The following is a 24,327-nucleotide window of genomic DNA, read 5'->3' as shown; positions in this document are numbered from 1 at the left end:
CACATATGCACTCGCAAGCCAGCTGCGCTGTGATATCCAGAGGGCATGGGGCACAGCATAGGGCTGAACATCCGAACAGGGAAAGACAGATCAAGTCAAGCATTTATGATAAATACTCCCTGTATGTATCTAAAGCTTATTTAACGACGAAATCATGACCTCCTCCGGATCCCTATACCGTATTGTCCCGTTCTTGAATGCCCGAACCAGTCCTCGCACCTTGTGCTGTAAAGGGGTAATCTTTCTCAGCTGCAGAAACTTGCGAACCAGCTGGGCAGCGATAATGAAAGCTCCCGAAACAGCGCCGATCTTGAAAAGCACAGATAGGTCGCCTTGCGAGGTGGCATATGGCCAGGTGATGCAAAATGCCGTCCTACGCTTGTAAGCAGTGAAACCTACAGGGACAACATACATACCATGCAACGATGAGCGGAGACACAGCCTTGATATGAAGCTGCCTCTGTCTTTTGATGTTTTCAAGAATGCCGTCGAGCTTGGCGAGATCTTTGATAGCGTTGATTTGTGAGAGTTGAGCACTCTTATCTGCTTCTGAGCCTCGGAGCAGAATAGGGCTGGCATAAAGTCCAGGAACATCATCTTGAATCTTTTCGTATCTAGTATACTCGAAGTATTCCTTCAGATGGCCATTTACAAATTCTCTACAAGTTTCAAACTGCCGAAGGACATCGCTGTCATGTTCGATTGGCGACCCTTGTGATAGTGGCTGAGTGGTGATTGCCGCCCCCTCAATGCAAGAGCTGTCCATACTGTCTTAGACTTTTTGAAGATTTCGAGTTCTTTGGTTTACTTCGAGACTTGTCTTCGGTGGAAACAAAAGTGAAAGCGTTCCCCTTAGATACAATCCGTCGCAAGCATGAGTTGAGAATGACCAGAAACCAACGAGGATTTATGCATGTTGATTGGCTGTATACAGAACAATAGCTCGTTTGGGATCAGAATCAAGTTGATTTTGATATTGTTCTCAAGACAATGCGAAGTGGCGTCGAACTAGTCGCAGAATTGCGGCTTGTGCGCATAGTAGACGGTATCACCATGGCCATGATTGAATGAAATTCGAGGAACTTGAGGCAATAGTATTCAAACTTCTTCTCAAATGCTGTCTGCATGACTCTAAACCTTCTATATTCTGATAAATCTACAAATCGAGACAGGTTCTGTGAGGGAAACGTGCTGGGTTGATGAATCCCCCTCCACAATCACTTTGGCTCAACCAACAAAGGCATCGCATGTATGTGCATTTGATGAATCGACTGCATTGACCCGATAATGCGCTTGGCCCTGAGCCTCACAGGAATTGAAGTTGGATAGAAGTGCACAGTATGTAGAAATATGTTCATTAGTTCTGCTAAAGGTATCAATCAACTACTATCATCTACAACGACCTATCGCTCGGACTTTCAGACCTCATCTGAGTCGTAACTTGAGTCTTGTTAAACTTACTCTCCCCATTAACAAGACTCTGCTCATCATTCTCACTGTACTGCACATGGAACGTCCTCTGCAACTCAATACCTCCATGCTCAGGTGTATGTATAGAATCACCTGTATGAGACGGTAACTCTACCCGAGCACGACTTCGACTCATGATATGCGATTTCCGTCCATAATGTTCTCCATAGTTGTTGTACTTGCTCGAATCGTAGGATGAGCCTCCAAGAGAGGGGAACACACGGACGAGAATGACTCGAAGAGCGGGCATGGATGCACAGATGATGCCGACGTTGATTTCAACTGTTGACCAGATTGAGATGTCGGTTTGGTCGTACGTTGGGTTGTGAGATGAACCGAGATCGACGAGGAACTGGAGACGAATGATGCTCACGACGGTGACACTGAAAAGTTAGCTACGCTCATTGAAATTGGCGGATAACTTACAAAGTTCCCACGATAAACATGGCAGCGACACCAATCTTCTTTTTCCAATGCAGTTTGAGTTTTCGAAGGTACCACATTGGAACTGCAAGCATCCATACATCCACAGCAACACTGATAGATGCATTGGCCCAGCCGATGGCAGTTGAGTTCATACTGATACTATTAGCCAAGTTCTTCACCTCGAACTGTCAACATACCATGTTCCCTTGTGCTCTCCATCCCAATTCAACCAAAAGTAGCTCACAGGCGTACACTGAAACGCCGCCAAAAACATAAACAATACACCAAACACACTATTGAAAATAATAGTCCCCCAGAGCAACTTCTGCGCATTCCCCGGAAAGATCCTCAGGTAAAAGAACAACAACGACGTCTTGAGCAGCGAAACCTGCGCAAAGTAGAATATCTCGAGCAACCAAAAGTAGAACCCAAACTTTGTGATGTCATCAAACTCTAGCGTCCAGATATCGCGGCCCTCCCCGTGGCCGGCGGTTCCGTGGATGTTCATGGCGGTGGAGGGCATGCCGATGAAGAGCGTGAGCACGATGAAGAGGTCGTCGAGGCCGAGCTCGGTCTTGGTGTAGAAGAATTTGGACCAGAGACGCAGGGCGGTTGCGACGCCGGATATCACGCCGAGGACGATTGTGACGTTGATGAAGATGGGGGTCTTGTTTCGCACGGGGACTTCGCAGTAGGTGTATGTCATGTTGAGCGTTGCTGTTCATGTTAGAGAGGGGATGGTATAGGAGGGTTCGACGTACTCAGACTATCTCTGACGTGACATGCTTGGGCGGCGCATGCCTCTGCTGTTTGGATGATGACTTGAGTTGAGCACACGCATTTCACATCGGTCGAGTTACAGTCCGACTTTTTGATGGCGTCTTCATAGCAAGGAGCCTACAATGTTAGCATACACCCACTAATTGATGGACAAACTTACAGCACAGGCAGGCAGATTGGTCAACAACTCTTTCGTTGCATTTTGTGCCGCTACCAGGGGCACAAAGGCCACCAGAAAAGGCACAATCCACTTCATATTGATCGACAACGTTTTACAAGGAGGATGGCCCGCGTGTGCGGAGCCCAAGGGATATTTAACAGATTTGACTTTGGGGCAGACGTAGGGGTTCTCTCTCTTTAAACCTGGGCCTTACAGTCATCGTCTCAAGGGATCAGCGCAACCCCACTGCGTTCGTCCCGTCAATTTGGAAGCAAGTTAAAACATGGCTGATCCGGATTCTTCCAGATACAGCGTCACATCGGTTGCTGTAGGGGGGCTAATAACGTTAGTGTATTAATTGGCGCAGGCTCAGCGTTTGTTTACTCCATAGAGTATCTCGTAACGTATGTAGACTGTCTGTCACTGGGAGGGTAATTTAGTTTTGGGCTGAAATATCAGGTACCGCACTAATCGGCATGAGGCTGCCGGGCTTCGGTAACCTCCTTTTTTGCGTGGTGAGTGAGTAAAAGAGACCGGAGTTTCAAAGTCGTGGGCGAGGTCCCCAATTCTGGAAGGTCGTCTCATGGGTTTAGTCTAGAGCAAAAGATCCTTGACAGTCAAAATCAATCAATCAGCTTGGCATGTGCCAACGGCCCGATCCCTGTCTTGCCAAGGATTGGTTGGGCTGTAGACGAAGATCATCTCGAGATTTGGCTCTAAATGTGAGAATGGCAATGATCAGCAAATCACTCTTGAAGGCGCTCAACTTCGAGTCAGCCAAATGCATGATTCTGCAACGGAATGATTCCGTAATAAGCCCCTTTATTCCTGAGTTTTCTGTGCTTCATCAGAACTCAAATCAGCCTGATAAAACTCGGGTTAGCTTGGTCCGATCCTACCCCAGGTTTCAGCTCAACGCGGCAATTCAACCGAAGACGAGGAAATTTCCAAAAGCTTATCAGAAGAAAGAAGCAAACATTACATTACCCCGAGCGCGGTCCATTCTCACATGCAATTTAATAGCTTCGGAGAATTGAACAGAACGGGTTCGCTCACAGGAAACAAGGTTTCTCGTACTATTGTAGCGTTTTGCGGAGGTGATCCATTTCCATCCTCGCCTCGGTGAAGCTATGGACACTAGAAGCTAAGACCTGTCCAGACCGCTAGCCTTGTACAGATTGATAGCTAGTCATGATCCCAGGGCTGTTACATCAACGGTCACTAAAGGATCTGGCAGAAAGCCTTCTGTCATCGCTGACTTGGCAATGATTAATGCTCTCTCCACTTGCGTAGTCATTATTTGACTATAATTATGTTACTTCGCCCGTGGTTTGTTGGCTTTAATGTTTTGTAGGCCCCCATCGACATGGGTTACTTGCATATTACCCTAGAAATGCAACCTCGACTGATGCACTGTTCACCCCTGATTGTTTGAAAACGTGTTCTAGATTGCGTGCAGATGTTCCATGTGGTCAGAACCCCTGCGTCTGTCAGTGTCCATGAAGCCGATCTGGTATGCATCTCGCATGGCGTTGACACATTGCGCAGAGTGTTCGTTGTTATTCCACCTTTTAAGCTACTCTCAGTGATCTGCCGAAAGCTTTGGCCTCGAAAATACGCAGATTGTTCCTTTACGAAGTAACTTGTCCGGGTGGGTAAGAAGCATATCGCTGCGGGTAGCAGATCTAACGAGTCTGGATGTCTCCTTGGTTGCATCAAAGATTGACGCGATTCAGCACATGACATGATCATTTCAATGCAACGATAAGGTTGCCTGTTTAGTGATCGAGTCATGAAGGCGATAAATGTCTCCTGTACTGGAAGACAGGATCCAAGCTCGACTTTGACGTCCTCAAGAATTAGGCAATAGTCACCAGGACATCTACAAATCTGCGGGGACTATTAATAAACCCATACGGATACTTGACAGCCGCTTTCCGATTCGTCGTATAGTCAATCTAGTGAATTGATACCACGGTGGATAGTCCATTATCATCTAGCTGATCACCCTGTCAGTCTGTCCACAATCTGTCGTATTCCATCCAATCCCGTAGACTGTGCACTGTTCTCCATTGCGTTAAGCTTAATCTCGGATATCCTTTCGAGAACTCATGGCTCTCGTCTAGATTTTTGACAGATGCCAAGGACCTCATCACATCCTCTCGGTCAACTACGATGCTAATCTTGCTCCAAGGGGGCAGTTCGTATACTAAGGGTATGTGAGAAACGCTTAAAACAAGGGTGTTGAGAATCTTAGCTCATTATTTTGGTTCTGTTTATCCTTTCTTTGCTTCAGCGGAGACTCTCTTGGTCGTTGAGCTGTTTAGGTTGTACTTCATGAGTTCGTGCGTTGAATCCCTTGGGATCATGCCTCGTGGTCAATAAACATGCACTAGTCTTCAAAACTATCACCAATCTTTCTTTATCAACCCATTTCAAAATCATTGGGGCTCTCGTAGAACCTCTCACTGTTTTGCGGAACGGCTCAGTATCAATCTTGGAACTAAGCTGGAAGTATGACCTCTTCTTTTAGAAGCGACTCGTAAACTATCCATAGACACTCCTTACATGAATTCCGGTGAATATGGAATTATAATTATTGCCTTTAGCTACCGTCAAGGGTGCCTATGCCCAGCCGGGCAAACCGGACTTGGCCGTGTCAATAGCGGAAGCCTCCCCGAACGCCACGTGGGTCCCGATCGCGGGGAAGCGCTAAATTTGGGTTCCGGGTAGGTATCGTATTTTATCATTGAGTTCTATTATCGATAGTCGAATGAAATGTGCGTGAGTGAGTTGAGTCGCTGGCGAAGCTTGTTAAGATATAATGACAATTGCTTCATGACCTACCCTAAAGATGAAATAATGACGTCAAGTGGAATCGTTACTTCATGCATCAACAGCTGAATAACAACACCGCAGCGTCACCCAATTCTTCACATCTTCATTACACATTTATGCTGCAATCAAAACTGGTCACAATGTCTCTAACACCGCTCTCATCTCTCCGCGTCTCCAAGCATCTCATCCCATCTCACAAACTTATCCCTAATTGCAGCATCCATCAAAAACCGCTTCTTCACTACCACGCCGCCTTCAAGCCCCCAACATCGGCCTCAGAGATCGAAGCGCACCTAACCTCAATTAACGTGGTAACACCACAATGGCGCTACACAATGTACTCCCAGACACACTTCCACAGCACGACCCACGAGGTCCTCTGCATAAGCCACGGCAGAGCCCGCTTATGCTTTGGTGGCGAGGACAATGAGGGGAGGGTCGAGCCGGTGGTGGAAGCGGGCGATGTGGTTATTGTGCCCGTGGGAGTGGGACATCGTCTGTTGGAGGATCTGGACGGCGGGTTTGAGATGGTCGGGAGTTATCCGAAGGGCTGTGATTGGGATATGTGCTATGGGAAGAAGGGAGAGGAGGAAAAGGTGAAAGCTATTGAGGACGTGGAGTGGTTTCGGAGAGATCCTATCTACGGGGATGAAGGGCCTGCTACTGAGGTTTAACGAGTCACGTCTGTGGCATTTGCCGTGGCTTCGGGAGTATCGAGAGTTAAACTTTCTCTGCAAGGCACAAGCCGTGGGTCAAATTATGTATTCAATCCATCATTACTATCGTCCATTAATCCATACTATTCACATAACCATTAACCATTAACCCGTCCAAGCTTAGAAGTTCATGACAAGGGCAGCACCACCGAAAAGGGCGCCGAGCGCAATGGCAGCAGTGGCCTGGGCAGCGCCTTCAGTGGAGGTCGAAGGCGACAGGCCAGTGGCCGCAGCTGTGTTTGTGTTCTCGGGAACACCCGATGTGAAGGGGATGTCGCTGACGGAGCTGGCGCCGGAGAAAGCAGCCTCCTGGGTGCTGGCGGTGGGGTTGGCGGTGGCAGAAGGCTTGTCGGGGTTGAGGACACTGAAGGTGTTAGTTGGATTTGTCAACGTGGGTGAAGTGACTTACGCATCAATGACATGGACGACACCGTTGGCGATGAGGACATCAGGGACAATGACCTTGGCCTCGTTGACCCAGACAGTGCCGTTGTGGACAACAATGTTGAGCTTCTCACCCTCAGAAGTGGTAAGAGAACCGTTCTTGAGGGTAGAGCTGTAGCCAAGAGTGTTGTTGACAACGTGGTACTTGAGAATGCTCTCGAGATCAGACTCGCTCAAGTTGGAGAGGACAGAGCCAATGTTGGCAAAGGCGCTGTTGCTGGGAGCAAAGACAGTGATGTTCTTCTCATTGGTGAGGTTTGTGACGAGCTTGGACTCGGTGAGAGCGCCAGCAACGGCGGAGAGGTTGGCGGCAATAGCCGTGTCGGAAAGGTTCTTGGGAAGAGCGAGGACCTTGTTGATGATGTGGATGACACCACCGGTGAAGTTGAGGTCCTGAGTGTGTTAGTGAGTGGCGTGATTGATCAATTGGATGACTTACAGCCTTGGTGACATTGGACTGTTGGCGGAAACCACTGTAGAAGCTGACGGTATCGCCCATGGCCATGGCCTCGACACGCTGGCCACCGGTGACATTGGCATAAGTCGCGTTGTTGAGGAGCGTGGGGACAAAAGCGGCTGTGTCGCTGATGTTGCTGGCATAGTAGGTGCCGTTCAGAACGTGGTACTGAAGGATAGCAGCGACGGAGCTGGGGTCGTTCTCGACCATGCGGGCGACAGCGGTGTCATTGAGGAGGTCCTTGATGGCATCGTTGCTTGGGGCCAAGATGGTGACATTCCTGAGACGGCCAAGGTCTCTGAGAAGACTGGGCTGGGCACGAAGAAGGCCTACACGGTCAGCTTGTATCGGCAGATGAGATGCAGTAATAACAACATACCGCTGAGCTCAGAGAGGGTAGAGTTCTCAGACTCAAGAGCAGCAGTGAGGTTGACACGGCTCTGGGCAGTGGCATAGCCCGAGAGGGCGAGGGCGACAAGAGACTGCAGCTTCATTTTCGATGATGGACTAGACAGAGTTAATCTTGGATAAACAACACGAACCCGAGACCAAAAACACGGGGGGGAACATCAAGCTTAAGAACTCCTCGAGAGACAAGCTTCGACGGCAGCATCCTGGCCAATTGGTAGAGCTTCGCCCAGCACGAGCACGAGCCTCCCCCTCGCGAGACCAGACTCAAAACAGAGTCAATGACATAGACCAAGAGCTCAAGCGTCATCAATGGCCAGAATGGTGAAGTGCTACTCAGCCCACGCCAAGGCTCTTGGTCTGAGACGAGGTCAAGGGCTGGAAGAGACTCTGAGTCTGCCGTGTGCCGAAAGCCGGGGAAGCTGTGTCTTCGGGAGTTGCAGTTTGGAGTCGCACCATGCGAGAGACGTGCATTCAATTGGTCAAAGCAAGAGATTTCCATTAGCTATTGTAACTAGTCCTGCCTCGTATCGAACCTGAACCTGAAGGAAAAAGCCTGTTTGTTGTATCGGTTCAAGGCGAACCGTGTAACAGACAACCTACACAGCTCAATAGCTTCATGCTCTTGCTGGTAATATCCGAAAAATCTCATTGGGCTTGGAGTCAATTCGGACTAGGCTGCAAGCATCCTCAGCCCGGATCCCCACACTCCACAGCCGATCGGGTATCGTGATATCGTCATAGATATTTATTAGGCCATCGCCCAACAGCAAAGCTCAGTTTTTGTACAGAGTACACAGCCGACTTCGTTTTTTTGACTGATCCTCACTCAATTGAAGACGCCGCCAAGGCTCTCGGCACTGCTAGCGTCGCATTCCAGCTGTTTCATAGGGTGATGAAGAGCTCCCTTGGAGTGTAAATCGGCCAATGCAACGCCGAGGGTGAAAAGGGATGTTGGTCAGCTCATGCATCGGTCAAAAATGGCCGGACATGGTTCAGAGTCCAGACCGTCGCAGAGTTTTTGGCAAAATTGTTGGCAGATGCCGATTGGTTTGGTCGTTGGGTGAATGGATTGTTCACCAATTTGACGGGGCAACTCAGAGAGGAGGTCCAAATGGGTCGGCGTTTTCCAGTTTCACTCTCTTTGTCTCTCGGAGATCATCCCCAAATACTGTCCCGTCCTCGTTGGCCGCCGCCTTTTTTTCTTTGTTCATAACTTGTTCTCGTCTCGCTCGTTGAAGATTGACTAGGTTCGCTCGATCGGGATCACGACACTTCTGCAGTTTCTTTCGGAGCGGTTTCATCGCTTTGACAATCTCGGGCTACTCCTGTTAGCATGGTTCACACAACAAGCTTTAGACGTACCGTTCCCCAATACTCTGTCATTCTCTCGGGAGGTTCCTCTTCGAGCATCTTGCGGCAGCTGTCTACAGCTCCTAGAATCTTGTCCCGGATGTTTGCAAATGCTGATTCCTGACTAGCGTTGCCGCCTTGACCAGGAGTCGGGATCAGAGTATCGAGCAGTCCATGGTCTGCCATGGAAAGCGCCGCCATCATGATTTGACTCGGCGCATAGTGGAAATATGCGTCTGTCACTAAAGGACTGAACTTGAGAATTTCTCGCGCTCGGGCGTGCGCTTTACCGATTCGCGTCTCTTCGTCCGGTAGCTTCCTTCGCAACTCCAGGATGGCACCTTCGAGCGCTCTGAACGGATGTCGCACATCAAAAGCAAAGCGGATTCCCTGGCAGAGAAGAAACTCTCCCGCCAGGATCTGCTCGCCAGTTGTGTTTGGGAACTTATCCGAGAACGCATTTAGCTTGTAGAAGAAACCCTCAGCCTTGCATCCGAAGAAGAGGGATGTTTTGAGTAGGTCGGTCGCAGGGTAGGTCATGACCGAGTTGGTCACGTAGAATCTTCGCAGAAAGATAGCGGCCGTCGCTCGAATCTCAGTAGGAAGCTCGCAGAATGTAGCCGCGCGAATAAGCTCGACGGTGAAGAACTTGACGAGGCGTATCTCCTCCTCGGGGGTAAGAAAGTCAGGCGGAGGGTCTGTCGCAAGTCGAGGAGCGATCTGTTCTCGCGCGAGAGAGTTTGTCTTTGCGCGCAGTTCTTGGAGGTTCGCCGGCGTGAACGACCATAGCCGGTATTGGCTGGACTGCCTGTAGCGCTCGTCCTCTGTCGCCATTTTGTTGTTGTGCATAATGCAGAGCAGAGAGGCTGCATGATGGAGCTGCCTTCCACTTGATTTGAATATCACGTGACCTTATCTTATCGGAGTGATCGTCAGGGACCGCACCTCATTGAAATAGCATCACATTCAAGCTCAAAATATTGAACTTGCCGACTAAATGGAATTCAAGCTCAATTCAATCAATTACAGACGCATTCGCGTGAGACTCTATGGTCCAAATCAAACCAAAACGCCAGCCAGATACCAAATTTACCAATATACTCATAAAATCCATCAATATCCCAAGTTCTCCCTTCTCGCAGGAGGAGGAGGCGGGGGCTTCTTGGCCCGGTTGGGAGGGGGAGGCGGTGGCTTCTTTCCAAGAGCCAGACCGCTTGTGCTTCGGCTTAGACTTCCATAGCTAGTTGCAGGGCTGGCAGCGCGGTGTTCCCAGTCTGGGCTGCCGCTTCTGCTCGTTGAAACATCGTCGGAGAATACATCGTCATGGCGTCCGTATGAACCGCTGTCAGTAGCAACGCGAGCAAGAGGAGCCCCGGGAACTCTGAGATTGGCCAGTGGTGTAGCTGTAGATGAGGAGCGGCCTTCAAATGTCGAGGCGCGTCCAATCGGGGGTCGTGCGGGCTGGGGAGGGGGAGGCGCAAGACGGCTTCCAGGGGAACGGTTGGGAATGCGAACGGGTTCTTGTTCGGCCTCTGGCTCCTCGTAGACCGCTTGATGGCGAGGCTCTTGCCAAGAACGAGCGGTGTTTGATCGGCTGCGACCGATCTTGGGAGCACTGGTGGGCGAAGACGAAGCTCCAGCCCAGTTCTGACGAACACGACGCAGCTCTTCGGCGCAGCGCTCATGGTAATCGAGCTCAGCGTCCAGGAATTGAGTCAGGGATGTAATGTTGTCCACCTCGGATTCCTTGATGTCCTGCATACGACGGAGGACATCCTCGCTGGTCTCCTCAAATTTGGCCTTGTTCATGCGAACTTCTTCTTCGATGCGGAAATCGTCACGGCGGGCCTTTTGCAGCTTGTTGGTGCTGGCGTCGTAGGCGAGACGGCGGTTCTCAAGCTTCTTGCGGGCGTTCTACTCTTGTTAGCGGGCGTATCGTCAAGCAATCGATTGACATACCTGGTACTCTCGCATCATCGCCAGACTTCTCTCGAGGTTGTCCAGCCAGGTAGCATTGGCGCAGTCTACGTAGGAATCTTGGATGCCACCAATGCGCTCGTTGGCGCGACCCAAGGACAGGAGGGAGTTTCCGAACTCGGACTCTTGCTCAAAGTCCTCGCCGTGGGTAGCCATTGTACGGGCAAGAGCCGCCATGGGAGTGCCGCGCTCCTTGGTATCCAAAAGCTCATTGCGCTGGGACAACCATTTAACGTAACCGCTCATAGATCGTTGCATGCGCTCCATACCTAGGGTCGTTAGCCATCGAAAGTCAATGACCCACAGGGAACAAACCATCTTGACGGAGAGCCATTTCGGTCTCGAGATTTTTGAACTCATCAGAATGAGCCGTTCGGGCTTCACCACCCATCTTTTCACCGGCCCATTGAAAGGCTCGGTCAATCTTCTTTGTGAAATTCATGTTGACTCGTTCGGTATCGTAATGTCGGATCCAGTCCGATAGTTTAGTTCTTCGCAGGGTCGTCTGGCGCCTTCGCTACAATGCTTTTAAAAGTATAACGAGGGACAGAGGCAAGTTGTAGAAGTAAAAGAAAGAGTCTTTGAGAGCGAGAGACGGGGTAATGAATGAATGCAGAGGACGAACAAGGGGTAGAAGAGGGATGGGATCCTGGGGTGGCGAACAGTTGGGGCGTATGGGATGGAAAAGGACACGACCTTGAAGGTCTTGACGGAATCCAAACCAAACCAATCCTTGACTGGGACTGGTTGTGGTGATGCGACCTTCAAGGCCGTTGGGAGTGAGGGTCTTCAGGGGTGCTTGTAGTGGTGTGGAGGTGAGGTTGGGGAGCCCAGCCCCGAGCTTTAAGGGAAAGCCCCCTGAAAAGTCCCAACCTACAGTGCGTTCGCAGCCCATAGTTTAGCTTATCTTATCGCCCTGCAAAGGGCAGTGAACTCAACTGAGCGGGGAACCCAAAAAGTCTCAGGAATTGCATTCATTTTTTTGAAACAGCGCCCGAGCAAACGAATTATTGAAACAGCAATTACAGGTGCCGTTTACTATTGAGTCTGTGGAATCCTGATCACGTCTGACAAAAGAGAGACGTGGTGCCATGGGCAGGCGATGGGAAAGCCAAGAATGGCATGAGAAATGAAATGCTGAGGCGAAATCGACCCCAAGATTTGGTCGAGGCAATTTTAGATTATAGCCTACGGGCACTTGACTGAACTGAGCTCTCTTGGCTTGGCTGGACTGGATTGGACTGGCTGGGCGCTTCGGACATGGCGCGGCTAGAAAATTGATCTGTGGACCATACGATCTGGAGCATCGTGTAGAGATGACACGGTCACTGTATCGCGCTGACGTATTGTACAGTCAGAGTTTCTGAAAATAGGACGGGCAATCGCTATAAGACGAGGTACGTGAGTGAGTCTGGCCGGAGCGAACCTGAGCGAGATGGATCCAATCCTGATACGAGTACGGATCAAACCTGTAACCACGTACTGGCGTCTCGGTGGCCCGTGTCTCCTATGGCCCCTGAGACAACGGCGCCAATAGCCTGCGGTACCGCTACACTAACAACGGGAACTGTCTCCGGCTGGGAAAGCCAAGTTGGTGATCCCCACCACGAGATAGCGAAATGGAACCTTCGCCGTTGGTATCTTTATCTGGAGGTGAGTGACAAGGATAGTTGATAAGTTGGCTGAGTGCTGTGTACGGAGTATATAGACCGCTGTAATACATTTTGCGTCTTCAAGTCAATCACGATGCCGTGCATCATGTCGTTGACCGCGACTTGAACTAAGGTAGAGACGAAAACTCTGAAAGCTTCTTTAAGCATACCATTCTCCATAAACTAACCTTACTAAAAAGGTTCCTCGTTGGGACACTCTACACCACCATCTGTGACTCTCTCTCCCTCTCCCTCTCTCTCTGTGCGTCAATACCACCCACTGCTGATCTTAACAGCAGTGTCGGCCCGTCCAACCCATCACCAACCTCACACTCTCACGTAACCCTCGCCTGTCCTGTCCTGTTGAACCCCGCTTCCAAAAAGCACAGTAAGAGCCGCAGGGCAGGAAAGTGATCGACCATCGTTATCTTCGTTCTAGAAGAACCCCAACCTCCAGCCTCGTTGGGAATAGTTTAGAACTGTGTGTCGCCTAAAAAGGGCCTCGCCCCCCTCATTCTTTACCCGCTCCACTATATACGGGGGGTTAGACATCCAGACCATTCCCACCAACAAGCTTGCGTAATGCTTCACGGGAGGAGGGAAGAAAAAGCACGCAAGACATTTTGGTTTTCAGTCCGGATACTGTGTGGTCTGTTACATTGAAGGGTACGACGAAGCTTTTCCACTTGCCGATCTCATTCCCATGCTTCTTCGTCTGACACCAAGAAAAAGCTTGGCCTTGGGCCCTGGGGTTTATGCGCTAAAATTTCCAGTGGACTCTTCTGGCTCAGACTTCCCCAGAGTTCTGGGCGTGGCCCGATTTGGCGCGCGCCAGGAGGTATTGGTTGATCCATATTTTCCATGAAGGCAGTGCTATTTTTTTGCTGTGATCTTCGTTCATTGCGATCCGCGCTGGTGAAACGTACATGTGCGCCATTTGAGACAATTGCGTGGCACAAGTGATGTGATGATGTGATCTGTACCTTAGGGTATGGACGTATCGATTTCAAGGGTTGAGCAAGGGTGATACAGCGACTGACGTCTGTCAGCATTCCTTGTCTCATCTGGAAGGTCCCTTATCCAGTTGATGATCTGTAACTCGGTAGTTCAGTAAGAATGGCTACTGAAGGGTATGTCTGTCAACATCATCGGCGGTTTAATGCTATGTACTCGCCAGGTACATCATGACATTCTCATCCCACCAGCGACTCCTCAGTATATACACTTTCCGCAATATCCGCACTCTTGATCACACGCAGCATAATCACTGTCACTCTCACTATCCGATTGCGCCGCCATCAACTCTTCCTCGCGCTCCGAGTCCTCCGGATTCCTGCTCTTACTCCCCAACCAAGCCTCCCATTGCTTCCTGACAGGTTCAGACAAGACGTCACCTGCATCCGACAGCTGTTTGCGAATCTCGAGGGCGCCGCCGTTGGACCATACGATCTCCAACTTACCGTCTTTTGACGCGTGGGCCTTGTCAATTATGAGGCGCAGGAGTACAGCGAGACGCTTGAGCGATGGCTGGTTGAGTTCCTGCCACTCGGCGATGTCGGCTTTGACATTCTTGATCTCAATGTTGGAGTCTCTGAAGAGACCTCTTTCGTGGTAGGCGAGGAGGAATTGCGTGACTTGAGCGATCCACAAGCGTGGAAGTTGTTCGCCGAGGTGATCTTTTTCACGAGCCATGATTGATCGCGTCTTCAAGTCGAAGATGCTGCTTTGGGGGACGGATTCACCTCCATCTGACACTTTGAGTTTGCCAGTACCGTTTGACAGCGATTCAGTGATGCCGAGACTTTCCAAATCGTCAAAAGCTTGCCCCTTCACAGTATTCGCGATAGGACTGGACGAAATGTACCCGTCGCCTTCGAAGCGGACTATAAGATCAAGACCGCCGAATTGATATGAAAGGATTCGCTGATGGGAGGTCGAGCGCTTGACTGAAGAGTCCCAGGTAGTGTACGCCTCTGGAAATGTATGCCCGAATCCTCGTACGCCTTCAATCTTCTCGCGAGGTGAATTCTCTCGGCGAATGAGATGGACAGTCTCACCGACCTTCTCAACGAGCATGCGAAACGAGCGATCCAGATCAACGCCTCGAGCAAAGCGCAAGAGGTTCCCGATCGTACTTCCGCACGCAACGATGTTGACCGGGACAGGGTCGGGATTCATCTTCATGACAGAGACAATTGCAGGTTCAAGAGGATGCTTGGGGTAGGCTGCTGCGTTCACATCGCGATAGTACTCGCCAGCGTCACCAGGCAGCTTGTTCGGGCCTTTGAGAGGTGTCCATCTTGGAGGTTGACCTGCGCATGTTAGACATGATGGTTTCTGGAATGGCTCACGTACCTGGGATGATGATCTCGGGAGAAGATGAGCTTATCCAGTTGTAGGATGCGACTACTTTGGCGTTCTCAATCCCCACGTGGCCGCCATCGCTTTTGAGGCTGTCTTGAGTGATGCGCTCAATTACATCTCCGAGTGGAGGTGCTGTTGATGGAGTCACAGGCGCAGGTGGTCGCCATGCGCGTGAAATTCCTTGACGACGTCCGTATATCATGAAGTGAGACTTATGAATGAGATAGGGACGGTAATGCTATGCTGTAATTGATAGCAAGGTCTGGTTGATTGAGGCGGATGAGAATGAGCAAGATGGGAATGAGCAAGATGGGAATAGATAACTCATTATATTCTTAGATGCCATTCACCTCATTTGTGTAACACCAGGAGGCCTACCAGACAATCCATAGGAATATGCCACAGTGTTTGCCTAGATTCTGCATTAATTACACTTTGCCCATCCTTTGTTGGTTGAGACAATGTTGGCCCATTTCCCGACCGCTGGGCTGTGAAGAACAGGCATTCTTCTTTCACGTGTCTCCTCAACCAGGGTGCCCAAAACAAATTACTACCCGGGAAAAAGGAATGAAGTTTGTCTAATATCGTAAATATGTATACGTATTCTTCGTGTTTTAATTGAACTCTTGTTGGACTGCACCGGAGTTAATTGCCAAGTATTTGTCGATGTCTCCGCCATGGGCTATGGGAGGCCTACCAAAACAACGCAGAGCCTGATTGACAGCGAATTAAATACCTTTCTCATTGTCGCATCACACCGGGGGCTTTGTCGGCCCCATGCATTCTGTTGGCCGTCGTGGCGATGCTGGTTGGGTGAGGTCAAGGCAGACAGACAGACAGCTTCATTCAATACAAATGGGAGCTACATTCACTCACTCATTTAGTCGGTGATATCACATTCTTCCACCGTCAGTTCTACTTTCGTTAGCAACTTCATCGTCATCATCTTATCTGAGTATCATCGCTATCGCCGCCATGGTTCTGGTACAAGACGCATCTGGCTCTCGAGCGGCCAAGCTTATCAAGACATTCTGGGCCGTCATCAAAGGCGAACAGCAAATCACAACTGCACACTCCGCAAAGTTGTTTGTACAAGCCTGTGAGATCTACAGTAGTAAGAACTCATCTGTTAAATTTGTCGAGGTCCTTATCTCAAATCCTGCCGGCATCAAGGCGCTGGAGACAGTAGTCCGCGTCGACTTGACTTTTGGCTTCATAAACACCACTGCTTTGCCGTTCCTCCTAACACTATCGGATGAGGGTGTCGCTGCCCTCAGCAATGGCGGATTTCTTCGCCAGATGCTGACGGCTATTCTGGAGCCATCGACCTTTTGGACTGCTGCCGTGGGCGCTTACCGTAATGACAAACTCGACAGTGTCGGGCTTGAAGCATTTGCCTGGCTGTGTCTACAAATTGTCTCGGATCAAACCAGCTTCGACTCACACAAGGTCGCAGTCAAAGAACTGATGGACAGCAAGTCTCTTCTCAGCTCAGGCTCGCCCGAAGTGCGAAAGATTGCATACCGCATCGAGAAGATCATCAAGATCTTTGCCCAGCCAGAGATTGCATCCAGCGGAATCACTCCTGGCGGACGTCATGACAACGATCATGCCAATTTCCGCGATATCTCAATTTATCCGACCTCTGATGAGCTTCTCTCAAGCGATCCTCCGTATCTTCAACGACTGGGAGATGTCTTTGACACGCCAATCGAGACCCGAAGCCAAAGTTACCGCGATTGGCTCTTTCGTCTCCTTCGCGAGGACATGCTCTCTGAACTCCGAGAAGATTTGCAGGTCGCCATGAGTCAGAAGAAGAGCAAGCGCCGTCCTGTTGCTCTGGGGCAGTTGAGATTGGTTGGCATCAATACCGACCATGACATTGACACCAAGCACATCCCGCCTTACGCTCTCTACGTCGCGTGCCAGCAGGGCATTACCTTTCCGCACAAACTACCAAAAGGTGGGAAGAAGGCATTCTTAACAGAGTCAAAGAATTTTATGAAACACGACTCTTTTGGTGCGCTTTGTTGCAACGGCACCATCATCGCATTCGGGTCGCTTGTCAGAGATGTTGCCAATCTTCTCAAGATGCCCCCCATCATCGGTATCAAGTTTAGCGATGGCTCAGGTCTCAAGAAGGCCATAGAAGCCCTTCAGGGTCCCTTCAAGGAACAAGTCAAGTTCTTCATCGTAGAAACTGCTACTTTTGCCTACGAACCGATTCTCCAGCGATTGAAGACCATGGCCGAGTTCCCGTTGGAAGCTCAATTGATCGACGCGGAGCAACCTGCTCAGGATGGACCGAGATCAACATCATTGGACGCCTTGCCACACCAACTCCGTGCTGCCTTGGACTCAGGGCGCAGAATCAAGATGCCTCCAGGTTTGAAGCTGAAGAAAGATATCTATTTGCAAGGCGCTCAGCTGAGATCGTTCATTCATGGCATCAGCAGCAACCTGGCTCTCATTCAAGGCCCACCTGGCACGGGAAAGTCATTCCTGGGTGCGCTCATTCTCTTGACTATCCTACGATTGAGCAAGTCGCGTATTCTTGTTCTAAGCTACACGAACCATGCTCTTGACCAATTTTTGGAGGATCTGATGGACATCGGCATCAGCTCAGATCAGATGGTTCGTCTGGGTTCCAAGTCTACTGAAGCCACCAAACCGACTCTTCTGAGAGAATACGACGGCCAAAAAAAGTATTGGTTGAAGATGGAGGAGAAAAACATCCTCAATACACTTCGCGCTGAAGAAACGAGTCTCAGCTCGGAGCTTCAAGAATACAGCAGGAAACTCGCTGCACGAGAGGCTGATCCGGCCGATATCCTGGAACACCTTGAGCTTTCCGAAAACTTCAGCATCGCATGGGAGGCTTTTCAGGTACCAGAAGATGATGGTTTCAAGATGGTTGGCTCAGATGGCAAAGAGATCGACCCGGCGGGTGTTTACCAGCAATGGCTGCACGGCGGTGATGTCAATCGTCTCGGACACCTCAGCGTAGCTCTCGACCAGAGAGCCCGTACCGTCTGGAATGCGCCGCTGGCTGTGAGGAGACAATGCCATTATGAATGGTCTCAAATGGTTCGTGAGGAACAGAGCGCCCGTTTTGTTGAACTGAGCAAGCGATTTAGTGATGTGAGGACTGAGATCAAGAGTATTCTTGACGAGCGCGGACGAAGAGTTCTCAAGGATAAACAGATCATTGCTTGCACAACAACCGCTGCAGCGATGTATCAGTCCATCATTGAAACCGCCAATCCCGACGTTATTCTGGTTGAAGAGGCGGGAGAGATCCTGGAAGCGCATATTATTACAGCCATGAGCGCGTCAGTGAAGCAGCTCATACTCATCGGAGACCACAAACAACTCAGACCAAAGGTCGGTAATTACTTATTGACAAAGGAAAAAGGCGAGGGCTACGATCTGAACGTGTCGCTCTTTGAAAGGCTTGTTATCCAGGGTCGTCATTTCACAGCCCTTGAAGAGCAGCATCGCAGCCATCCAGATATCTCACAATACCCTCGCATGCTAGCTTATCCTGAACTAAAAGACGTGCCCTCGACTTCCGATCGTCAACTAATCCGAGGATTGAAGAGTCGAGTGACATTTGTGCACCATGAACGACCGGAGGATACCATGGACGATGTCGCTGAGCGCCGGGACCCCACGGCCAAAGCCACCAAGAGGAACCCCTACGAGGCTATGATGGTTCTCCGAATGGTGCGATACTTGTCGCAGAACGGATACAAGACTGAGAACATGGTTGTTCTAACGCCATATCTGGGCCAATTGTTCCTTTTGAAGGAGACACTTCGGAAGGAGATGGATCCTTGGCTGAATGATGTCGACAACCATGACCTGGTGCGTGCAGGACTGGTTACGCAGGCGGCAGCTAAAGTGAATAAGAAGCCTCTACGTCTCTCAACGATTGGTAAGTCAATTTACACTCCCTGAGTTCAACGCTGACAACGCAGACAACTATCAAGGAGAAGAATGCGATATCGTCATCGTCTCGCTAACACGCAGCAACGCATCGGGAGACATCGGCTTCCTGTATGCTCGTGAACGACTCGTTGTACTGCTATCGCGAGCACGAAATGGCATGATTCTCTTTGGAAACATGGAGACATTCATGAAGAGCAAGAAGGGAGGCAAAATGTGGACGCAGTATTTTGATGCCTTGAAGCAGAATGACTCCATTTTCGATGGAGTTCCTATTCATTGCGAGCGCCACCCTGAGACGTCCATGTTATTGAAGCTGCCGGAAGACTTTGATAAGAAGTGTCCTGATGGAGGATGCGCGGAGCCCTGGTAAGTTCAGACTCCCACTTTGCTCTTTATTTTAGTCCTTTCCGAGATGAAGTATCGCACTTGCTATACAATCTCTAACGTTTCTAGTAATGCCCCACTGAGCTGCGGCAAACATAAATGCCAGCGACGCTGCCATCGGGTCCAAAACCACTCCGTGATCCCATGCTTTGCCAAAGTCGAGAGGATCTGCGATAAAGGCCATAAGACTAAGGTCCCATGCGGAGACAAGTCCAAGACCTGCGCGACTTGCACGACAGAATACGAGGACAATCAGCGACGTATCAAACGCGACCTTGAACTCGAACGAACGCGCCAAGAAGCACAGGACAAGTATCGTCTGGAGCTACAAGAGATTGAGGATGAGATTGATCATCGCCGTCGAACTATGAAGTACGAGTCTGAGGAGAAGAAGCAAGCAGACGAGCTCAAACAGAAGAAGGAAGAACTCGAGTCTCTTCGACAAGCGGAAATCAACAAGAAGAAGATCAAGGCGACCCAGAAAACCAGCCCGTCGCCCCAGACTGCTCCTCAGTTTGATCCTATATCCAGTGCAGCCAATGAGTGGAAGAACATGAAAGAGGTAGAAGGTGCACGTAACGCCGCTTTGGACAAGCTGATGGGAATGATCGGTCTGGAGTCTATCAAAGACCAAATACTCTCGATCAAGTCCACGGTCGATACCAAGATACGTCAAGGGTTCTCTCTTGGGGATGAAAGATGGAGTTGTTCACTCCTTGGCAACCCAGGAACAGGTTAGTACACTATGAAGCGCAGTATTACATTGACTAACTTCCCTCCAGGCAAGACAACAGTGGCCAGAATATACGCTGAGTTCCTCACGACAGTCGGCGCCATTGCAGGAAGCTGTTTCAAAGAAGTCACTGGATCTAAACTCGCCAATATGGGTGTCACTGGCTGTGAGAAGCTTATTGAGGAGGTCAATAACAATGGTGGCGGTTGCGTCTTCATCGACGAAGCATATCAGTTGTCATCTGGCAACAGTCCCGGCGGCAAGGCTGTTCTGGATTATCTGCTGGCAGAGGTCGAGAACCTGAGAGGAAAGGTCGTTTTTGTCTTGGCGGGATACAGTAAGGAAATGGAGTCCTTCTTCTCTCACAACCCCGGCATCCCAAGCCGTTTTCCCATCGAGATGAAGTTCGAGGACTACACGGACAAAGAACTCCTCCAAATTCTTCAGCTCCAGATTCATCGCAAGTTTCAAGGTAGGATGGCTGCTGAGCAAGGGACTGACGGGCTGTTCTGTCGGATTGCTGTACGTCGGGTTGGCCATGGTCGTGGAAAGAATGGTTTCGGAAATGCACGCGCCGTGGAAAACTGTCTTCAGAAGATAAGCCAACGACAAGCAGCACGTCTCAGAAGGGAGCGCAGAGCCGGCAACAAGCCAAATGATTTGCTTCTCACCCGAGAAGACATCATTGGACCAGAACCTTCTGAGGCTCTGCTGAGCAGCAAGGCGTATCGAGAGCTCAAGTCCCTTATCGGCTTACAGGAAGTCAAAGATGCACTCGGTGTGCTCATGGACACATTGAGAACAAACTATGAGCGCGAGCTTGCGGAGCAGCCTATAGTGGAGTTCTCGCTGAACAAGGTGTTCTTGGGGTCACCTGGCACTGGAAAGACTACTGTCGCAAAGCTCTACGGAGAGATTCTCAAAGATTTGGGCTTGCTTTCTAACGGGGAGGTCGTCACCAAGAACCCAGCAGATTTTGTTGGAGCTGCTCTTGGCCAGTCAGAGGCTCAGACAAAGGGTATCCTCGCCTCCACGGTTGGAAAGGTTCTTTTGATCGACGAAGCATACGGACTCTATGGAGGAGGAGGCGTAAACGGCTCTGTCATTGATCCCTACAAGACGGCTGTTATAGACACCATCGTTGCAGAGGTTCAAAGCGTTCCAGGCGAAGATCGATGTGTCCTCCTGCTTGGTTACAAGGAGCAGATGGAGGAGATGTTCCAGAACGTGAACCCTGGTCTCAGTCGACGCTTTCCCATCTCGTCTGCATTTGTCTTTGAGGACTTTGATGATGTTGATCTAGCGAAGATTCTAGACCAGAAGCTAGGCAAGTCGGGCTTCAAGGCAACAACCAAGGCCAAGGTTGTCGCACTGGACGTCCTACGTCGTGCAAGAAACCGCCCAAACTTTGGAAATGCGGGTGAAATCGACATCTTACTTGGAAGAGCTATGGCGAATCATCAAAAACGTGTGTCGTCTGGACAGGTCAAGAGACACGGAACCTTGGAGCCCATTGACTTTGACCAAGACTTTGACCGTGCTGAAAAGGGTGATACTGACGTCAAGAAATTGTTCGAGGGTGACGTTGGGCGCGACCGTCTGATATCGATCCTTCAAGGTTACCAGACCCGCGTGCGTCAGGCCAAGCAACTAGAGATTGACCCGGAAATCCCATTCAACTTCCTGTTCCGCGGTCCACCTGGAACAGGAAAGACTACAGCTGCGCGCAAGATGGGCCAAGTTTACTACGACTTAGGCTTCTTGGCTAGCACAGAGGTCATCGAGGTTTCTGCTACTGAGCTCATCGGCCAATATGTTGGACATACTGGGCCAAAGGTACAGCAGCTCCTGGATAAAGCTTTAGGACGGGTCCTCTTCATTGATGAAGCGTATCGACTGGCGTCTGATGGTTCGTTTGCTAGAGAGGCCGTTGATGAGCTTGTGGATTGCGTCACGAAGCCAAAGTATCACGGCAAGCTTATCATCATCCTTGCTGGCTACGTACAGGATATCAACACTCTGCTGGGCATCAACCCAGGAATGTCTAGTCGTTTCCCAGAAAGCATTGACTTTGATCCCCTCACTCCTGCTAGCTGTATTCAGCTGATGAGCAGTCAATTGCAAGCTAGTAAATCCAGGCTCAATGGAAAGATACCAGTGGATCTTTCATGTTTGGAGCGTCCTGAAAGGGGATTCTTGATGGACCTGACTAACAAGTTCAAGGAGCTGGCGGAGCAGGATAGCTGGGCAAATGCGAGAGACGTCGAAGAACTTGCCAAGAAGATGTTTCACAAATTTGATCTATCTTCTAAAAGCCTGAAACTTACTGAAGAGCTCGTACGCAGCACTATAGACGACATGATGGGAGAGCGTCGAGGCCGAATGACGGACAAGAAGCCTACTGCTGCGAGTGAGATCGCCAAAGCACTCAATGACATGCCTTTATTCACACCACCTACAACGACAACCAAGGTCACCACAGTTACAGAGGAACAAGAGGAGGAAGAACCAGAAGAAGAGCTCCCAGCCATCACTGTTCCGCAAGGCATCCGAGACGCCGGGGTAAGCGATGAAGTTTGGGAACAGCTCCAAAAGGACAAAGAGCAGGAAGCTAAAGATGAAGAAGAATTTCGTCGGCTCAAAAAGGCCCAGCGGAATGCAAGTGACGCTGACAGGGAGAAGCTGGTACGTAAGATACTGGCTGAGGAGGAGAAACGGAAGAAGATTGAGGCGAGAAAGGCAAAGTTGATGGAGATGGGTGCCTGTCCGGCTGGATTTCAGTGGATTAAGCAGAGTGGTGGGTATAGATGTGCGGGAGGTTCGCATTGGATGTCTGATGGGGATCTTGATAAGTTGTAGGATTATGCAGCCAGCAAATTGAATGGCCAGCCAGCCACCATTGTCATAATTTCAACCCTCTGTCCTCCTGTGCATTGTAATTGGTGATATTCTCACCGGTGTGTGGCTGTGGCTGCAGCAGTCCGCCAATTAGTGGTAAGAAACGACATGCACGGGCGCTTAGCAAGCCAAGGATCATGCAAAAGAGACTAGGCGTATACAGGCCGCCAAGGCAGTTTCAGGCACTTGGTTTGCAAAAACAAATTCATACCCAGGCTAGCTTGTTCATCCATTCATCCGCTATTCACTCCTGCTCTCTATCCTTTTGATTGCATTAAGACCTCACTAGTTTGGATCTACGAAGCACAGAAAGCGACAAGATAACTCAAATCACTACAATCACACCATGTCAGGTGACAATGGAGGAGTGGCGGCTCAGGCTGACATTTTGGGGATTCCGGGAGCCGCATTAAACACCATCGGCTTTGCCCAAGGACTCCTTCGTGCCGTTTCAGCTGACAATGCTAACCCCAATGCCGTCATACAAGTTCAGCAAATCGGGTCCTGCTTTCAGTCCAACGGTCCTTGGGCCGCAAAGATTCAGCCCAGATAACACAGGCATCGCTAGTATTTCTCTTCATACAATACGGTCTCAACACTACTTTGAGATCTCACATTGGAGGCGATACATACCCATATCTCATTGAGGTTATCTGGTCCAGATTTAATGAGGCTCATAACCATGGATATAAGAGTATTGAGCCGGGTTGGTTGCATAAACATATTGTCCATCTTGTCGGAGATCTCAAGGTATCTAACCGCGATGGCTACTCAGCACCAATTTGCAACAGCTCAGGTGCTTCTACTATTTACCCTGCTACTCTTGAGGTCCCTGAGATCTCTAGCCCATGGGTAGTGCAGTATGAATTAGTTGACGGAAGGCTACATTATCAGGCCGACAGCTACGACTTTATAATTCCAGTGATGCCAGGCAACAAAGCAGCTAAGGCGCTATTGAGACCGAAAGCAAGAGGGTCTATCGTCAAGGGCGTGATAACTGTTCCATCGGGACTTGGCGAACACAGCAGCCTTGCTATGACATTGCGCCCAGCTTTGATGCGAAGCTATCAGGGGCTTGTACTCCGATGTCAGATCAAGCAAGGCAGCAGCACGCTAGAGGTCAATTTTCTTGACATGCACTTGGGACTGATGAGTCTCAATCCGGCCGACAGTTGTGATCACGACCTTTCGACACCATTCGATCCAACGAAGGACAACTTGATTGTCAAAGCTACTTCTGCAATGGAACCAGTGGCATCAGGAATATCTTCGATCGGAGTAACGTTAACGCATCGGAATAAAGAATCCCAGTTTCT

General features: G+C 50.0%; 8 protein-coding genes across 8 annotated transcripts; 2 read left to right on the top strand and 6 right to left on the bottom strand.

Moving 5' to 3' along the window:
• Nucleotides 1-129: 129 nt before the first annotated feature.
• FVEG_16151 (hypothetical protein) lies at nucleotides 130-766 on the bottom strand (the record flags this gene model as incomplete). Its single annotated transcript, XM_018905389.1, has 2 exons — nucleotides 130-373; nucleotides 417-766. 2 exons carry the CDS (start codon nucleotides 764-766, stop codon nucleotides 130-132), a joined length of 594 nt encoding a protein of 197 aa, XP_018753729.1.
• Nucleotides 767-1,393: 627 nt separating this feature from the next.
• FVEG_16152 (hypothetical protein) lies at nucleotides 1,394-2,932 on the bottom strand (the record flags this gene model as incomplete). Its single annotated transcript, XM_018905390.1, has 5 exons — nucleotides 1,394-1,853; nucleotides 1,897-2,049; nucleotides 2,094-2,613; nucleotides 2,658-2,793; nucleotides 2,837-2,932. The coding sequence occupies 5 exons, from the start codon at nucleotides 2,930-2,932 to the stop codon at nucleotides 1,394-1,396; spliced, it is 1,365 nt and encodes a 454-aa protein (XP_018753730.1).
• Nucleotides 2,933-5,692: 2,760 nt separating this feature from the next.
• On the top strand, nucleotides 5,693-6,488 carry FVEG_16153 (hypothetical protein). The gene has a single exon (XM_018905391.1). It carries the CDS (start codon nucleotides 5,725-5,727, stop codon nucleotides 6,346-6,348), a length of 624 nt encoding a protein of 207 aa, XP_018753731.1. The 5' UTR covers nucleotides 5,693-5,724; the 3' UTR covers nucleotides 6,349-6,488.
• Nucleotides 6,423-7,785, bottom strand: FVEG_07612 (hypothetical protein; the record flags this gene model as incomplete). Its single annotated transcript, XM_018896289.1, has 4 exons — nucleotides 6,423-6,754; nucleotides 6,800-7,227; nucleotides 7,274-7,620; nucleotides 7,671-7,785. 4 exons carry the CDS (start codon nucleotides 7,783-7,785, stop codon nucleotides 6,511-6,513), a joined length of 1,134 nt encoding a protein of 377 aa, XP_018753732.1. The 3' UTR covers nucleotides 6,423-6,510.
• Nucleotides 7,786-8,796: 1,011 nt separating this feature from the next.
• Nucleotides 8,797-9,886, bottom strand: FVEG_07613 (cyclin H; the record flags this gene model as incomplete). Its single annotated transcript, XM_018896290.1, has 2 exons — nucleotides 8,797-9,021; nucleotides 9,065-9,886. 2 exons carry the CDS (start codon nucleotides 9,884-9,886, stop codon nucleotides 8,797-8,799), a joined length of 1,047 nt encoding a protein of 348 aa, XP_018753733.1.
• A 108-nt stretch (nucleotides 9,887-9,994) lies between these two features.
• On the bottom strand, nucleotides 9,995-11,883 carry FVEG_07614 (hypothetical protein). The gene is made up of 3 exons (XM_018896291.1): nucleotides 11,345-11,883; nucleotides 11,012-11,298; nucleotides 9,995-10,966 (listed from the first exon to the last, which is right to left on the bottom strand). Exons 1-3 carry the CDS (start codon nucleotides 11,469-11,471, stop codon nucleotides 10,166-10,168), a joined length of 1,215 nt encoding a protein of 404 aa, XP_018753734.1. The 5' UTR covers nucleotides 11,472-11,883; the 3' UTR covers nucleotides 9,995-10,165.
• A 1,837-nt stretch (nucleotides 11,884-13,720) lies between these two features.
• Nucleotides 13,721-15,645, bottom strand: FVEG_07615 (hypothetical protein). The gene is made up of 2 exons (XM_018896292.1): nucleotides 15,037-15,645; nucleotides 13,721-14,993 (listed from the first exon to the last, which is right to left on the bottom strand). The coding sequence occupies exons 1-2, from the start codon at nucleotides 15,245-15,247 to the stop codon at nucleotides 13,894-13,896; spliced, it is 1,311 nt and encodes a 436-aa protein (XP_018753735.1). The 5' UTR covers nucleotides 15,248-15,645; the 3' UTR covers nucleotides 13,721-13,893.
• A 285-nt stretch (nucleotides 15,646-15,930) lies between these two features.
• FVEG_07616 (hypothetical protein) lies at nucleotides 15,931-23,041 on the top strand. The gene is made up of 4 exons (XM_018896293.1): nucleotides 15,931-18,982; nucleotides 19,026-19,362; nucleotides 19,450-20,114; nucleotides 20,163-23,041. Exons 1-4 carry the CDS (start codon nucleotides 16,021-16,023, stop codon nucleotides 22,970-22,972), a joined length of 6,774 nt encoding a protein of 2,257 aa, XP_018753736.1. The 5' UTR covers nucleotides 15,931-16,020; the 3' UTR covers nucleotides 22,973-23,041.
• The last annotated feature ends 1,286 nt before the right edge of the window (nucleotides 23,042-24,327 follow it).

This window comes from Fusarium verticillioides, chromosome 8 (genome assembly GCF_000149555.1).
Source record: "Fusarium verticillioides 7600 chromosome 8, whole genome shotgun sequence".
Lineage (NCBI taxonomy): Eukaryota > Fungi > Ascomycota > Sordariomycetes > Hypocreales > Nectriaceae > Fusarium > Fusarium verticillioides.
This window is presented reverse-complemented; position numbering and strand designations above follow the sequence as displayed.

What these genes read in the sequence shown, in the direction of transcription:
- FVEG_16153 (XM_018905391.1), top strand. Translation starts at nt 5,725, where the DNA reads ATGCATCAACAGCTGAATAACAACACCGCAGCGTCACCCAATTCTTCA.
- FVEG_07614 (XM_018896291.1), bottom strand. Translation starts at nt 11,471, where the DNA reads ATGAATTTCACAAAGAAGATTGACCGAGCCTTTCAATGGGCCGGTGAA. An exon ending in AATGGCTCTCCGTCAAGATG is followed by an intron (nt 11,299 to 11,344) that starts GTTTGTTCCCTG and finishes TAACGACCCTAG; the next exon opens with GTATGGAGCGCATGCAACGA. An exon ending in CGATGATGCGAGAGTACCAG is followed by an intron (nt 10,967 to 11,011) that starts GTATGTCAATCG and finishes TAACAAGAGTAG; the next exon opens with AACGCCCGCAAGAAGCTTGA.
- FVEG_07615 (XM_018896292.1), bottom strand. Translation starts at nt 15,247, where the DNA reads ATGATATACGGACGTCGTCAAGGAATTTCACGCGCATGGCGACCACCT. An exon ending in TCCCGAGATCATCATCCCAG is followed by an intron (nt 14,994 to 15,036) that starts GTACGTGAGCCA and finishes TAACATGCGCAG; the next exon opens with GTCAACCTCCAAGATGGACA.
- FVEG_07616 (XM_018896293.1), top strand. Translation starts at nt 16,021, where the DNA reads ATGGTTCTGGTACAAGACGCATCTGGCTCTCGAGCGGCCAAGCTTATC. An exon ending in GGAGGATGCGCGGAGCCCTG is followed by an intron (nt 19,363 to 19,449) that starts GTAAGTTCAGAC and finishes TAACGTTTCTAG; the next exon opens with TAATGCCCCACTGAGCTGCG. An exon ending in CCTTGGCAACCCAGGAACAG is followed by an intron (nt 20,115 to 20,162) that starts GTTAGTACACTA and finishes ACTTCCCTCCAG; the next exon opens with GCAAGACAACAGTGGCCAGA.